A 16,159-nucleotide genomic window follows, 5' to 3' on the forward strand; every position below is an offset into this window, starting at 1 on the left:
GTAGGAGCTGATGGCAAAGAATTCAACGATTACTATGTAGCAATGAAACACCAGGTAGCTTGTCCTTGAACAGCTAGGTGATAGCAACTAAACTTTTTGAGTTGTTAAATCTGTAAATGGAGATGACCAAATCCTTAGAATGCAGGTGTGACAGTGGTGCGGTAACTAATAGAGGATAAAATACTGTAGAAAAACTGAAAAAAAAAATAAAATTAAAAATATATACAGGTAACTTGTGAGATACATTGTTGATGCTGGTCTTTCCCACAAGGTCAACTTTACTAGGGTTTGCACTACAATAAGATGCAGGTTAATGTAGCTTAAACACTGTTGTTGCCTAGTCTTACAGACTTCTAATTCTCATTTTTGCAAGTGCCGTAGCATTCAGGTATTTTCCTGCTTTTTCTACACAAGTTGACTTTGTTTAGAGAGGATTTACAGCGTTTTTGCAGGATCACACCTGCATGTCTAGTTAAGCCATGCACTAAGCCTCTTGTAATGTTTCTTGTCCAGCATGAGATAGGGAGCTGTGACTGACGGGCCTGAGAGGGAAATTACAGAAGCTGATTACTCTTGGACCTGAAGCTTGACCTTTTATGTTTACCCTGCCTGTCTGAAGATGAAATGCAAGGAGCACATTTTTCTCATAGTCAAGGAGAATACACACCTGTAAAGCTCAATAGATAAGGCATTGTCTTAAGACTTCCATGGTTGTTGTGGGTTTTCCTAGAGAAGTGTCTTTTTTGTTGTTGTTTTGTAAATTTAGTTCAGTTTAGCCAGACTGTAGATTATTTTAGGGGAGTGAGAAAGGAAGGACAGTAGTGGGTTTTTGTTTTGTTTTGTTTCCCTCTCCTTTGTGGTTTCTGTTGCTTAGGAAACTTAAAGTATTTAACTAACCAGGCACGGAGGCTTTATGATGCCAGACCCACACTGCTGCCAAAGTAGCAACAATGCTGCCTTAAAGAGTGGGAAAGGCCAAAACTGGGATGGGTTTAAATTGCAAAGTCTTGTACTTGAGTGTTAGAGAATGCCATGCAAAGCGAAGCTCTGATGAGTCCCAGTGATCGGGTGCTGTATTTTTTGTTTTCTTTTATAGGAGTTCAACCTTGTTTGTTGTGCACCCTTTATCTCTTCCTCTTTGCGTAAACCAATTCTGTATCTCTTGCTCTTCTTGTCCTAGTGTTTGAGTCTCTGGATTTTGTTTTTAATAGAACGAGATGTAGTGTAATCAGAACAACCGGTATTAAGGAAGCTGGAAGATCTGTGCAGACTTCCAAGGGCACTGAGTTTAATTTACACTACTTGTGGCTTTCTTATGTACATATAACGCATATTCATTTCCTCTTTTTTACTTTTTTAAAAAGTGCTTAACAAAGAGGTTTTTCTTTGCTTTAATGGTCTGAGAAGATAACATCCCTTTTGGAACTTTGTGATACCATCGTGATAGATTTCAATTGCAACAGATGTTTCCCCTCAGCTGCTGCGTGCTCTGTTATGCAACAAGGCAAGCTCTTGAAAGTGCAGGGTAGGCTAATCATAAACACAGTTTTCTTGCTGGAATTCAAATTGCTTGTAGACACATAATTAGGAACAGCTCAGTGTGTAGGTGTGCCCTTATGTCCGCATCTGTCTGTTTATTTACAGGAGATGATGATACCTGCTGCAACAGTCCAAGTTCCCTTCTGTACCATGCCGTAACATACTATAGTCTTGGAAATAAATTTCAGTTTTAGTTGTGTGGTAAAATAAAACTAAACACAAAAATAAATAAAGTTGTGTGGTAAAATACAACTGCCTTGCTGGGCAGCTGAACTCCCCTGCAACTGCTCTCTTACTCCTCTTCCTCAAAGGAAAAGGGGGAGAAAATACAATGAAAAGGGCTCAAGGGCTGAGATAAGGACAAGGGAGATCACTCAACAAATTATCTTTTCCCTCCTCCCGCCGAGTGTTGAAGGGGAATGAGGAATGGGGGCTGTGGTCAGTCCCTAACACTTTGTCTCCGCTGCTCCTTTGCGGTCCCTCTCTGCCCCTGCTCCCCATGGGGTCCCTCCCATGGATGCTGTCCTTCCCGAACTGAGCCTGTGGGGGCTGCCCACAGGCAGCAGCTCTTCAGGAACTGCTCCCACATGGCTCCGTACCACAGGGTCCATCCAACCCCCAGGAGCAAACTGCTCCAGCACAGGTCCCCCACGGGTGGGCAGCAGCTCCCCCCAGACCCCCTGCTCCCGCGTGGGCTCCTCTCCATGGGCTGCAGCCTCCTCCAGTCCACATCCACCTGCTCCACCGGGGGCTCCTCCACCCATGGGGGGACTGCAGCGTGGAGATCTGCTCCATGTGGGACCCATGGGCTGCAGGGGGACAGCCTGCTCCATCAGGGACCTCTCCACAGGCCGCAGGGGAACTGCTGCTGCCTGCCTGGAGCACCTCCTGCCCTCCCCCTGCACTTGCCTTGGGGGCTGCAGGGCTGCTTCTCACTCCTCGCTCTACCAGCTGGTGTTGTTCAGTGTTTATTATTTTTTCTTTCTTAAATCTGCGCTCCCAGAGGCCCAACCAGCATTGGTCACTGTCTCAGCTCTGGCCATCAGCAGATCCCTTTTGGAGCCACCTGGAGCTGGCTCTGATCTGACATGGGGCGGCTGCTGGGCTCTGCTCACAGAGGCCACCCCAGCAGGCCCCTGCTACCAAGCCCTTTCCATGTAAACCCAATACAAATTGCTAGAGGATAAGGTGGCTTCTGTGTTCCAGCTCTCCTTTCTGGGGTCATTAGTGATGAGATGATAGCAAACTCTTTTCAGTTTAATGGCATTCAACCTGTAGCCTCACAGTGTAACACATCACATCATGTTGTCCTCTCAATTCATCTATCTTCTTCCCTCTCTTCTAATTCTGTGCTCTAAAGCCCTTAGTGCTGCAGCAATACAGATAATCTACCGCTGCCTAGCTTGCACAGCAGATAAAACAGTCTGAGATACCGCACTAAGGCCTCCTGCAGGGAGGGGAGAGAGAGTTTATCACATCTTCTGAGTATTTGCAGTAAGATTTCTGACCTACTCAAGACACGTAGTGATTGAAGAGAGAGATTCAAACATCAAAATTGTCAGATTAAGATTTATGAGACAATCTATAAAAAGAAACAGAAGAGGTTGCTGTAGGGTAGAACATAATATATGAATCATGTAAAACAATGTAAAGCTTGAACTACTGTCTGTGGTGACAGTAGAATTAGCAAGTATTTTCTGTTGTTCTACTGTTTACTGTCAAAATTGAGCTAAAAAAAGAGCCCAGAGAACACAAAATAGAGTAATTTTGTCATTAAAAAAAAAAAAAAGGAAGTAAAAAACAAAAGAGATTCCCAATCTTCTTTTTGTCATCTCTTGAATGCTTATCTGGGTAAAATGATCACCAATAGCGAGCCTGTTATGTGGCTCTGGGATAAAGTAAGGTCACAAACTAGAATACTGCCAATGACAAAAACAAAACAAAACAACAAAGCTAATTAGCTACAAAAAGCCTTATGCATAGTTGATAATGTGCTCATGAAAGGAAACATCTGTGTATATATATGTATACACGTATATACATATATATGTTTATATATGCATGCATATATAAGTTACTCCTTGGAAGTTAGTAGGGCAGACTAACTTCGTAAAAAGATAGAAATCTGAACTTAGCTCTCCATCTCATAACCCATTCTTAAAACTATGATGTACTCAGGTTCTTAACGGGCCCATCTAACACATATAAAAATATGAGAGTGCCCTGCATTGGTGGACAGAGGGTTGCATAGCATTGTATGACTTTATGAGTGTATGTATATATATATTTTTTCCTACCCTTACATATTGGGGGTGTGGGGGAGACACAACATACTTAGCAATAAACAACCTTTCCTGATGATTATTTCTTTGGGGAATCAAGGGTATGTGAAGTTGTATTTAAATAAAGGTAGCTTACAATGACTGATGCATCTATAAAAGAAAACCTTGAAGTTGGTTTTCTTCTTGTTTTACCAATTCAAATTTAACATTTTGTACATGATACAACTGTGTGCTTTTTGTGAAGTCTTTCTAAATCTTGATTACCTTTTTTTTTTTTACGGTGAATATATTCACTGTAACACAAATAGAAAAAAAAAACACAAAACAAGCAGACAAAAGAAATACCTAATTTGTCATAATTAGGCTTTAATTTTCTTCGATATAACTGAATCTTCTTCTTTTCCCCTAATTAATAGAGGAGGAACTCAGGAAGCTGAGAGAAGAAACAAACGCTGAAACATTAAGGCAAGAGCTGGAAAAGGAACGACAGAGGAGACTAGAACTAGAACAAAAAGTCAATGAAGTACTTAAAGCAAGGTAAGAGAAATGTCTTCACTCTATAGCTAAAAGCCACTTGAGGTCTCAGACTCTCTTAATGAGGAGTTTTGATAAAAACATCCATTTCCAGCCTGGGCTCTCTTCAAATAAATGAGTAGCTCTCACAGAGAGAAGCTGTCTGTGCTTTCATGTGAAAGTACATCTTGTACATGCAGGTACTCCCATATTACTTGACCATACATACTGCCATAGCTACAGAGGTGTCCTGACAGCTGTCTGGTTGGGATAGTTTTCATATCTCTGGATCTTACCTCCTGGGGATATAAGTGTGCAATGTGTGCTGCTGAGTGCCAGAGCCTGTGCCACGACATTGCGTATGCTTTGCCTCCTCAAGCATCGTCATCTCCAGACTGCTCAGTCTGTATTACTCCTCTTCCAGCAACAGCAAGGACATCTCAGTGCCACCCCACAGTCCTAACTGTGTGGGAGTCACTGAAATTTGAGCCTTCCTTGCCATTGCATTGGCAAGTGGATATGTGCCTCCCCATAATCCAATGAAACCCAAAACCTTTCAACATTGAGGATATCCTCTGTGGTGCTGCTAAGCCATCATGTTTGATGATGTCTCTCCTGACAGTATGGACTTTAGGTCTTAGAACCACACCAGCTGCCTGGCGGCCTTGTTGGTCTAAACCCACTTGCGTATGTAGTTGCCTGCATTATCTTCCTCAGCAGTAGCTAAGGTTACTTGGCTGAGCAGTAGGAGTTGTGGTTCAATGTCGACTACTGTCAACACTAAATAGTGCAGGCTGATTTAGTAATCATATGCAGTAAGCACTGTCAGTTATTTGGAGGTGATGAGCAAGAAAAAAAAAAGGGTAGAACTATTTGTTTGGATATGAGGTTTCTGAATGTTATATGAAGTCTTCCTAGCATGCTACTTACTTCTGTACGCATTCTGAACATAAAAATGCTTTTCCTGGTTAGGTCAGCAGTCCATATCCCTTGGTATTCTGTTGCAAGGACATGGGAGCTGTTTATGGGGAACACGTGAGCCCAGTTGCTTTCAGTGATCTGTGTATCTCCTACTTCTCTAGCATCCATGAACACTGTGTGAGGAGTATTTGAAGGTATATCATTGCCTTTTTACTTGGGACTCTGTTTGCAGACCTGTTATCCAGGGATTTGTTTAGTCCCCTTTTTAACATGCCAGTGCTGTCTACCAAAGGAAGCTAAGGAGGCGATACCTTCCAGAAGTTGTTGATTACAAAAAAGCGGTTGTATGGTGTTTAATTGTTTGTTTGTTTTTAAACAGATTTCCTAGTGGTTTCAAGACATACCCTAGAGTTACAGAATTGGGAGATTTGGTGAACAACTGTTCAGCATTCAGCTTAAGTACCACCTTTGATCTCTTACTCTTCTCCTCTGCAGACTAGAGAGTTCCAGCTTTTCTGGTGTCTTCTTAAGAGTACTCCCTATTCCTTTCATCGCTTCAGTTACCATTCTTCAACTCCTGTGTCTTAAGATGAAGAGACTGAGTTCACATAGTATTCAAAGTGTGGGTTCACCAAGGCTTTATGTAGCAGTTGAATTAGGCCTCCCCTCTTATTCTCATAACCCAGGACAGTGTTAGACTTTTTTGTCTGATGTATTTTGTCTGACTATATTGACAGTCTTCCAAAATCGCTGGTTCCATGGAAGGTTGGTCCATGTGCAGTCCTGACCTGAGCTGCCAAGTTGTGTGCTTAGGGGGTGCTCTGCAAGGTCCTTACAGAGAAACTGTTCCTAAGCCAGGCTGTGTGATCTTGCACTTGGAAGGCGATCTGCATAGCTCTGTTTTCTGGGGATTTTTTTCTGACATTTTACAGTTGCTCTTAGAGCTGGAAAGTGTGAGCGTATTTTTATCTCCTGTGCTGGTTGGTCTGGCTGCATGCTCATGTAATTTCCAGTTTGTGTCTAGACTGATGTTCCTTTGTTTGAGTTGACTACTGGGGGCAGGGGAAAAGAGACATACTTGGTCCTGTTCCCACACTGAGAATATCTGCTTGCTCCGTAGCAGCAGTACAAAGCAATGACAAAGAATGGTCCTTTCTTCTATTGGTGTATAAAACTGGTGCTTCAGGACTCCTTCTTGTCTCTGACTTGCTCCCTTGAAGGTGTTTGAGATGCAAGTTCCACCATCCCTGGATGTCTTTAAAAGACGTTTAGATGTAGAGCTTAGGGATATGGTTTAGTGGAGGACTGTTAGTGTTAGGTCAGAGGTTGGACTCGATGATCTTGAGGTCTCTTCCAACCTAGAAATTCTGTGATTCTGTGGTTCTGTGCTTGTAGCTGAGCACAGTACAGGTTGTACCATCAGCTCTGGCCCTTAGGCTTTCTCCTGAAAGCAGGTACACCTGGGTTCTAGGTTATAGCCATCACAAAGGGAGGAAAATGATTCCATCGTTGCTGAGAGTCCTGGAGAAGGATGAGGACTTCCTCTGCAAGAAGGTACCCAAATTGCACCCTGCTGAGTCCCTCTTCATGAGGAGTAGTGAGGATGGTCCAGGGTCTGACATGGCCCACTGTGGCTTGTGAATATGTGTGTTTTACTGAGAAAAGAGTTTGGTCTTTGTTTATCAAAACTTTAGGCTTTCTTTTAGCTCTTTCAGTGTTTCTTCTTCAAGTGTCAACATCTGTGTCCTGTTGGGTTGTAGGTAACCATAATCAGAGCAAATCTCTTGCAGGCATACCACTATTAAACTAAGGTGGCATGACCTGCCCTCTCCAGTGCTGTATTCCCCTTTAGATATCCTAAGGATGGCATTAGCCCTTTTAGCTTGAGTTGCACTTGAGGATTACATTCAGCCAATTATCCATTTTATCCAAGTCTTTTTTTGACTAGTCTTGCTAATATTCTAACCTTTTTTGGACAGGCAGGTATATATAACAAAAATAATTAAATTCAAAGTGTTTCCCAGTTTATAGTTAGAAGAAGACAGCTCAGGTTGCCTAGGTTTCTTCATAAATTGTGCTCTGTTGTGTGAAATTCTTTATCACTGCTTTTTATCTGTTTGCACTTTGCTATAGGCATTTTAAAATAGTTCTGTTAGCACTACAGGCAAGGTTATGGTTGACACAATGAAGCACGTAATTGGCCAAACTTATGTATACTAGAAACTTAATTTTATTAAACAACTTGACCCCAGAAAGTCATTTACTCTGCTGAAGTCAACAAAGCCATATTTGCCCTGTGTCTCAGGTAATTTTTCGTATAATCTTTAAATAGATATGCATATAAAAAATGTTTGCATGTATTCTGGTTTTGCTTACAGCATTGAACTGCTAATGAAAAGCAAAGCATGTCGTAGTGTAAAAAATAAATTATTTTAATTGTTGCAGTTTTCAGAAGTATTTGTGAAGTAGATCAATACATGTAGCTATATAAATAGACGCTGCAAAATGTTCAACAAGGAGAAAACAATGAATTAACAGCGTAGATTGTTTCTGTGTGTGTGCAGAACATGGGCTTATTTCATTGAAGTCTTTGCAGGGAGGAGTGGAAGAAAAGGATGCCTAGTGGGTTTGTTTGTCATGGTGTTCATTGTCTGTACGTCTGAGCATTCAAAAACGTGCCCTCAGTTAAAGTTTTCCATAGACGCTTTGGGACAGCCCAGCATTTGGTACAACAGCTGAAGCTGATGACATTTTGTTAGTGGAACAATGCATAAATAATTTGGAATAGTCTGTGTGAGTAATGCTTGTTTAGTGTAAATTGTAGGCTGCTGCTGCTTTATTTTACAAATTGTGAGCCAGCTCCATCACGCAGTTTGAAAAAAAAATAATAATAAAAAAAAAAAAGTATTGTAATAACACCTACCAACATGCTGTGGCTGGTACAAACCTTTTAGTAGTATCATTGCGAGCTATTTTTAAGGAAGAATAGACAGTGCTCCTGCACAAGCCGCTCTTTCTTCTGTACCACTTATTTTTGTTGCCTCTTCCTGGCCTTTTGCTAAAAGGCATCATCTTCCACACACGCAATGCTTTGGGTATAGCTGACTTTGTCACTTGAGAAGATGCTTCAGATGGCAATGGAGATTCCTCTGGAGCCTGGAGACGCTCCCTGCTGGAAGGATACCTGTCAGCCTGGGACTCCACACAGGTAGAAAGAAGCTGAGTCCTGGGTCAAAAGTTTGGCTGCCGTGCCGCCCTGGGATTGCTAACATACTTGAATGCTGACAAACCCAGTTGGCTGAACTGTGTGTGTCTTTATTTTTAACTTAGCAGCCTGTCACCAAATCTGCTTGTGAAGTACCTCCTGTCAAGAGTGCTTTTTTTTTTTTTTTTTTTTTTTTTTTTTTTTTTACCTCTGGCCACAAACATTTAGATCTTGTACAGCTTTGGGCTGATGACATTTCTTCTGAAAGCCTGTCTTTTGTTTCTGACACTCCAAATGCAGGACAATAGCCATGTAAAGTGTGGGAATATCTGTGAGGACGACAAAAGCTTCTGATATGTTTGGTTTATTTTAATGGGAAGGAGATGAAAAATGTAAAAATACTTTAACTCAGTTTTGTGACAACTCCTCAGGTTAAGGAGCCATGTGTACCTGAGCGAGTTGTGTTTAAACTAGGTTGTGAAAATACCTCCTTCATGTTTTATTTTTACATTTCTGAGAGCGTGCTCGTCTTGCAAATGTGTATGCGTCCGTGTTACTCTGAGCAGTAACAGTTACACAGATAAAACAGACTTGACTGGCTTCCACAAAAGCTGTCTGAAGAATGATGATGGGTTGCTTGGGAGCTCAGTACTTGGAGCTGGTCTGTAGGAAAATTGCTCTGAACATGGCTGAGAACAGCTCGATAGCTGTTGTGCAATGGGCAAGGTCTTCATGTAACTGTTGGAGAGATTCTTTTGGTTCACATACTGTTCAGCTCACAGCTGTAGTCAAGGCTAAAGATGCACTAACCCAAAATATTTAGTGAAGATAAACGGCCAGCAGTTCAGTGTCAAGGCTGTCTTAACTTTTGGGTCATATTTGCACCTACAAAAATAACACTTGGGCATCGTTCTGGATGTTTCTGTGGGGCAGCATTGAGTTGTGAGCCTCATTGATGTGTACTTGTCATTTTTGAACGTTATACTTGTATCAGTCATGAATAGCTCTAACATTTTGAGCCAGCAGTGTGCCCTGGTGGCCAAGAAGGGATCCTGGCGTGCATTAAAAGGAGTGTGGCCAGCAGGTCAAGGAAGGTGATCCTCCCCCTCTGCTCTGCCCTGGTCAGGCCTCACCTGGAGTACTGTGTCCAGTTCTGGGCTCCCTGGTACAAAAGAGACAGGGATCTCCTGGAAAGAGTCCAGCGGAGGGCCACAAAGATGATACGGGGCCTGAAGCATCTCCCCTATGAGGAAAGGCTGAGAGACCTGGGTCTGTTCAGCCTTGAGAAGACTGAGAAGGGATCTCATCAATGTTTATAAACACCTTAAGTGTGGGAGACAGAGGGATTTGGCCAACCTCTTTTCAGTGGTTTGTGGGGACAGGACAAGGGGCAATGGCCACAAAATGGAGCCCAGGAAGTTCCACACCAACATGCGAAAAGAACTTCTTCATGGTGAGGGTGATGGAGCACTGGGACAGGCTGCCCAGGGGGTTGTGGAGTCTCCTTCTCTGGAGATATTCAAGGCCCATCTGGATGCCTACCTGGGCAGCCTGCTGTAGAGAACCTGCTTTGGCAGGGGGGGCTGGACCTGATGATCTCTGGAGGTCCCATCCAACCCTACAGTTCTGTGATCCTGTAATTCTGGGGATGGCTTGTGTTTTCTAGCCTCCTAACTGATCTCTGGCATGAAGAGTGGTTCAGAAACTATAGGAATGATAATTCCTACCCTCTGTCAAAGGTCTTCCAGTAGTGGCTGATTTGACCTGGTTTTAGGATTGTGCAAGCCTAAAGAATGAATTTGGAGCTTCCTGGCCCAGATCTGTCTGAGGTGGCTAATTATAACCTGATTCACAGGTGCAGTAATGAGCTATCATTAACCTGATGATTCGTAAAGGTCAGATTCTTCGTGGGGAAAGAGTAACAGGCAGATGGTGGGTAAGACATTGCCAAAAAAACAACCAAACAAACAAAAACCAACACCATGAGTGGCCAAGGCCAAACCTTCACGTGCCACTGAGGGAGCCCAGTCAGGCTGGTATTCATGACTGCTTTTGGCTGAGATTTTTCTTGATTTTTTTCCAAGAAACGTAGGGAGTAATGACGCTGAGCTGCTTCTGAAAATACACCCCAGCGTGTGAAAGGAAGGCCCAGCCTGGAGGCTCTGACGGGTGGTGGCTGTGGGATCCCATCTTGGCTCTGTCATCAGAGCCGTTCAGGTGTGACATCCCCTCAGCGTGCTTGCACAACGGGAGCAGGTCGAGTAACTGCCTCCTGCCTGTGAATGACTACATCCTCGCTGCCAAAACGTGTCTTTAATGAGAGACGGTGGCAGTGACAGATTGTGACTAAAAATGTCCCACCTGTATGGTGTAACCGTTTGATGTGCTGGAAGGAGTGTGATCCAGGAAGACAAGCCACTGCTGTATAGCAGTCTGTGCAAAGTTGGCGGCAGAGAAGCCCAAATGAAAGTTTAGTTAGAAAAAAATTAACTAATAGAATTCAGGTGGCTTTTGACAAGATTCAAGAGTTGCTGCAAATACAGGAGCAACGTGGAAAAATCTTGCAGAGGAGTTGAAAACAGGTGAAAAGCAGAAGCCATTGAAGTTGGCTACTCACCCTGATAGTTGTCCAATTATAGCTATAAATCAATAAATTATTTCTAAATGCTCCTTTTAGAAATAAACAGGAATGTGGAAAGTTCATTAAATATGGGGAGTGCTAAGGGAAGAAGGGAGGCAATTAGTCCTGTGGTTTTTCCATCTTACTCGTTCAGAGTGCATGAATTCAGAGTGGCCTTTTCCATACACAGAGAATACTGTGAGATCTTTTCCTCCTGTACTTCGTGGAGGGACAGAGAGATGCCTATAAATCCATTTACATATTCTGTAATCTGCCCAGTGCAGTGGGATCCCTCCTCCTGCTCTCCATTTGCTGACCTGCGTCCCACTTGGTTCCCTTCCTGAGGACTGAAAGATGAAGGGAATATTTGAAAGCACCTACATGGTCTGCTATATAAGTGATATTGAAATTATGCAACGAGCATGTTTTTAAGTTCAAGTAGTAAACTTTTCCATCATACAACTGCGTCAAGTAAAGCTTGCTGCAGCTGGTGTTGTCAAAGCTGCTGCTTCATTAGAGAAATCTTGCTGTAGCATATCTTCATGGATGGCTCAAGGCTTTTGGACTGATGCCTGAAGTGTTATCAAGCCACTTTAGCAGTTGGAGGCTATGGATACTGCAAATGTAATTTGAAGCCTTGCACATGTGCAGAATGGCCAAGGCATTCGTATTTTCCATGATCTGCTTACTTGTAATAAATGTGAGTATTGTTCTTAACCTGTTTGAAAGATGTGACCAGTGGTGCCTGGTTCTTGCCATGTATTTTTATCACATTGTTGTCTCTGATTTTCACACCGTTATTTAAATTCTGCATTTTAAAAAAGATATTTTCATCTTGGGTTGGTATCTTTGCACTTCAAGAGCTTACGACATAACATTTGAACATAATTCTTGACATCTGCTCTTCTCACTGTGAAGATGAGTGGAGTTGATTGCAATAACGGTGGCAGAATTCAGGGTTCATGAATTAAGCTGATTTTATTTTAGCTCTGTGGTTATCAACTTGCAATATGGAATCCCTTTTCATTTATTACTGTGGGAAAAGTCAGGGCTCTGAAGAGTTTTCCTGGCAGGCATTGCAATGAATCTATGATGCAAAACCAGAAGTAACGCAAGAAAATTGATACTAAAATATTCAGTAGCTGGAAGATCAGGCTGAGCTGTTGGTGACACAAAATGGCTAAAACGCACTTTGCCTTACACAATGGTCTTTCTCTGGATCCTAAGTGCAGTGTACAGTGAACATTTTGAATCCTGAAATAGGGCATACACTTGGTTTTCTCTTAAAATTCTGAACTTGTAGCATTTCACATTGTTTCTGTTTTCTTTGTAGAGCTGAAGAGGTGCCTGCAACACAGCAAGCTGCAAAGCCACAGACACAAGCCAATGGAACAGGTAATCTTGGTCAAATCTGTACGAGCAGTTTGATGCAGTCAGATCTTTTTTTTTCACCTCTTTCTTTTGAAGCTGTTCCAGAAAATCAAACGTTGCGGAAGAACTTGCTGGGTCCTGAAGGAGACTTCTGAAGAAGCCAAGTATGAAGGAGCATTTGAGCAGTTTCTTACCTCTGTATATGATTCTGCTTTTACTCTTTGTTGATGATTTTGTATGTCTGAGCAAGGAAACTATTTTATACTACAAGCCCTTCAGGAATGTAATGAACTGTTGTTGTCTGACTTTATTATTCTTGCACACCTAGCTGATCCTCAACTAATCAGAACACAGCTGTAATATATAGGAAAGATGTCCTGTTTCATTCTCAACTGCAAAATCTCTTTTATGCCATTAATGGTAGTACTTCTCTTTCCTAAAAGAAAGGACATTCTGTAGAGGGAATAAGCTTAAGTGAATTACTAATTTCATTTTAATTTCTCAAGCAGCTGCTCATTATAAATAGAATAATATCTGAAAAAAACTAAGGTAACAGGCAGGTTCTCAATCTTTCAGAGCACTTGAGTTTTCTTCCCACACCTCTTGATTAAGAGTACTGTGAGAAATCTCTCAATAATTTTCTCAGACGGGGTCTTCTGTGAAGCTAATTTATTTGCAGTTGCAATGGCAGCTGTCCTGCAAGCAGGAGCACACAGCAAAAGTATATCATAACCTTATATTCCCTATTACCTGACGCCCAATTCCTCACCTTTTTCCTTATTGGTTGAGTACTACAGGTTCACAACCTACTTGATGCTTTTACAATACCACATACGTACAATTTTATTTGATGAATCTTTCATTTCTCCTTTCCCCGCCTTTTTTTCCTTCTCTTGTGACTAGAGGGCCTGTTATTCTTGTTTTTACTGTTTTCACGCTGCTCATCATGTTATTCTTAGCCACCCTCCCTATTTTGGAACAGTGGGATCTTCCACTGTCCCCTTAGACTTTTAAGTCTCTGGATTGAATGAAGGGTTTGAAATTGTTCCTCCTGTACTTCTGTAATGTCAGTTCTGTCTTTCTTTGTGAACTACAGCTTGTCATTTTTACCTGTCATGCTGTATGCTCAAAATTTTGTTCTCTGTACTACCTCAAGTATTATTAGCATTTTATTTCACATGTAAGCTTTTTCTCAGCTGTGAACTGGCATTGAAGTCCTTGGTTTTCTTAGTTCACTGTCACACATTAATACATATTTTAATCCTGTTTTCTGAGGCCTGGTTGTTTTTTCTTATGCTTTTATATGCTTTTTCTTACCCTTTCTGTATACCTAGAAAGGGTAGTTTTGGCAGCCGTAGTTGGCTGATCAGTCTTTCATGCCTCTGATTAATCACATGTTAATTTTATGGAGTTCTGTACTAAGAGAGGTCCTGGAATAGTTGTGACCCATCTCTGTACACTGCTTCACTGACCTTCCTTTCCAAAGAACAGTCTGTCTGTTGCCGCTGGAAAGTGATTTTCCAAGTTAGAGGCAACACCAGATGTTTTGCTTGCTCTCCCCTGCTCTACTTTGCCGTGGCTGTAAGGTGATTGTCCTGTTCTCTGCTCAGGAGGGTTTTGCTTTACACTTACTTTTCTCTAGAAAACCCTTCAGCACAATAGGAGTGCTGAAAATTAGGGCAGTCTTTTGTTTACGGGAACACAGGAAAAAGTTTTTTTAGCATTTGCTAAAGAAACTCGTTTGTCTGGAGCATTTAAGTAATTCCTGTACTTCTGTAATGAGATGCTCCCTCCCATGTGTTGTACTTACAGCAAAGCTCCTGCTGGAAGCAGGAATCACCTTTAGTCATCTTTTACAAGAATGGTATAATCACTCTGTCTGTGAAACGGCAGAAATAGATTGCATAGTGAATTTCCATGAAAAGCGTTAGTGAAGGACAGAAATGCTGTTACTAAAATAGCATAAATAGCTGTGAAAAGTAGCATATGGGAACAGATGCAGGTTTTGTGTGATGTTTTCATGTAATATCCTGATACATAGTGCTTCTTTTTTTGTAGATAAGCGTAGTCATACAGTGTGTTCAAGACTCCAAAAGTGGTTTTGTGACAAATTTGGGGAGTATGTTGAGGACTTCAGATTTCAGCCAGAAGAAAATACAGTGGAAACGGAGGAGCCACTTAGTGCTAGAAGGTAAATCTCTAACATGATTGTAAGAAATTGTTGGCTTCTTTACAAGTTGCTGCTGCTTTTTTTTTTTTCTTTTAAGAACACAACACAATCTTTTATGTGGTTTGAGCAAGTGTTTCTATAAAAAGTAATGAAACTGAAGATACTGAGCTATCTCAAATGGTTTGTCAATACCTTGGCTGAAACATGAAATTTGAATTCTGTCTGTGGTCTAAGGTAGAATAGAAGTTATTATTTGGCAGATTCTGTCACGTACTTCTCAAAAAATGTGGCCAAGGGCTTAGTTAGGCAGGATTGCTTTTATGTTTCAGTTTTTGGCTTGATGCAAGATAGTCTATACTACTCACTAGAAACACTTCACAGCAGGCAAGAATGAAGCTCTATGCACAAACATTTAAGTTATAATTGTGAGCAATTTTTCAGAGACCCAATATGTATCAACTGCATTTTAATATAACTCACTAGTAGTCTATTTAACAAGTTAATTTTATTTTACTTTATTTTTTTCAGGTTGACTGAAAATATGAGAAGATTAAGTAAGTACTTAAAAATATTTTATTTTCTGCAAGCAAAAGTAATTCTTGGTAACCCTGTTGGGAGGACTGCTCTGTGCAAAATCTGATGTTCGGAAATATTTCTGCCAGTTCATAAGCAGAAATGATTCTGAAATCCTCAATTATGGAGTACAAATCCTGAAATCCCGAATGTTTTTGTTTTTTTTTTTACAAAGTAACTTAGAGGAGCAGTGGTAGGACCTTACTCTGTAATTCAAGATGAAAGGTATCTCAGAACAAAAAAAGTAGTGCTAATTAAAATGTGTAAGCATGTGATGAGTGAGAACAGGCTATTTCTCCAGTGGCAAAAGTCATTGCCCATAAGCTACGCCTGAGCTGCTTGTAGTTTGCTTGCTAAGCTTTTAGCTCATGCTTTCAAAAGGGGAGGGGTTGGACCATGCAGACCCTGAGCGTGGCTTGCATTTCTTTCTCATGGAGAGCTGATAACTTATTTTGGAAAGTGGAGGATGGGTGACGGCAGGTTAAACAAAGTTCTTTAACCTTCCATACAGCAGAGAATTGCTAGCTTGAAAAAAAAAGGCTAATTTATGTCCTGAGGTTTTAAAGTATTGTAGGGAGGAGGCAAATACAGGTCTTTAATCTCTGTAATTTCAGTTTTGTTCTCTTCAGAATGAGCACCAGTATTAGAATAATTTCCTTTGGGAGAATATTAGTGACTTGTTCTCTGTGGTGGATGCACATTGCCATTAGGGATAGCTTTAAAAAACAAACACTGAGTTTAAGCTTTGAGTGGTTCTTAACTACCAGCAGGTGAGCCACAAAATCTACATCCCTGCTGTCCGCAGGTGCCTGACTGCCACCCGGGCCTCTCAAGGCCTTTCTGTCACCAGTGGCTCCAAGCGCTGACCTTCCCTGCAGGTTTGGTGTTGGTAGGCCAGAGCAGATGGGAAGAACTGCTGGGAGCAGGGCTCGAGTCAGTGGCCTCCTCTGGTGCCTTGAGCCTGC

General features: G+C 41.7%; 1 protein-coding gene across 7 annotated transcripts in view; it reads left to right on the forward strand.

The window, feature by feature from the left end:
- Nucleotides 1-16,159, forward strand: part of GRAMD4 (GRAM domain containing 4) — a 78,766-nt gene that overhangs the window by 42,964 nt on the left and 19,643 nt on the right. For all 7 annotated transcript variants that reach the window (XM_027458742.3, XM_021275535.4, XM_072032919.1 and 4 more), the window contains 4 exons: nucleotides 4,238-4,358; nucleotides 12,414-12,475; nucleotides 14,510-14,642; nucleotides 15,150-15,175. In XM_027458742.3, the coding sequence (XP_027314543.1) occupies nucleotides 4,238-4,358; nucleotides 12,414-12,475; nucleotides 14,510-14,642; nucleotides 15,150-15,175 (342 nt within the window). The remainder of the gene's footprint in view (nucleotides 1-4,237; nucleotides 4,359-12,413; nucleotides 12,476-14,509; nucleotides 14,643-15,149; nucleotides 15,176-16,159) is intronic.

Source organism: Anas platyrhynchos, chromosome 1 (assembly GCF_047663525.1).
Source record: "Anas platyrhynchos isolate ZD024472 breed Pekin duck chromosome 1, IASCAAS_PekinDuck_T2T, whole genome shotgun sequence".
Classification (NCBI taxonomy): Eukaryota; Metazoa; Chordata; class Aves; order Anseriformes; family Anatidae; genus Anas; species Anas platyrhynchos.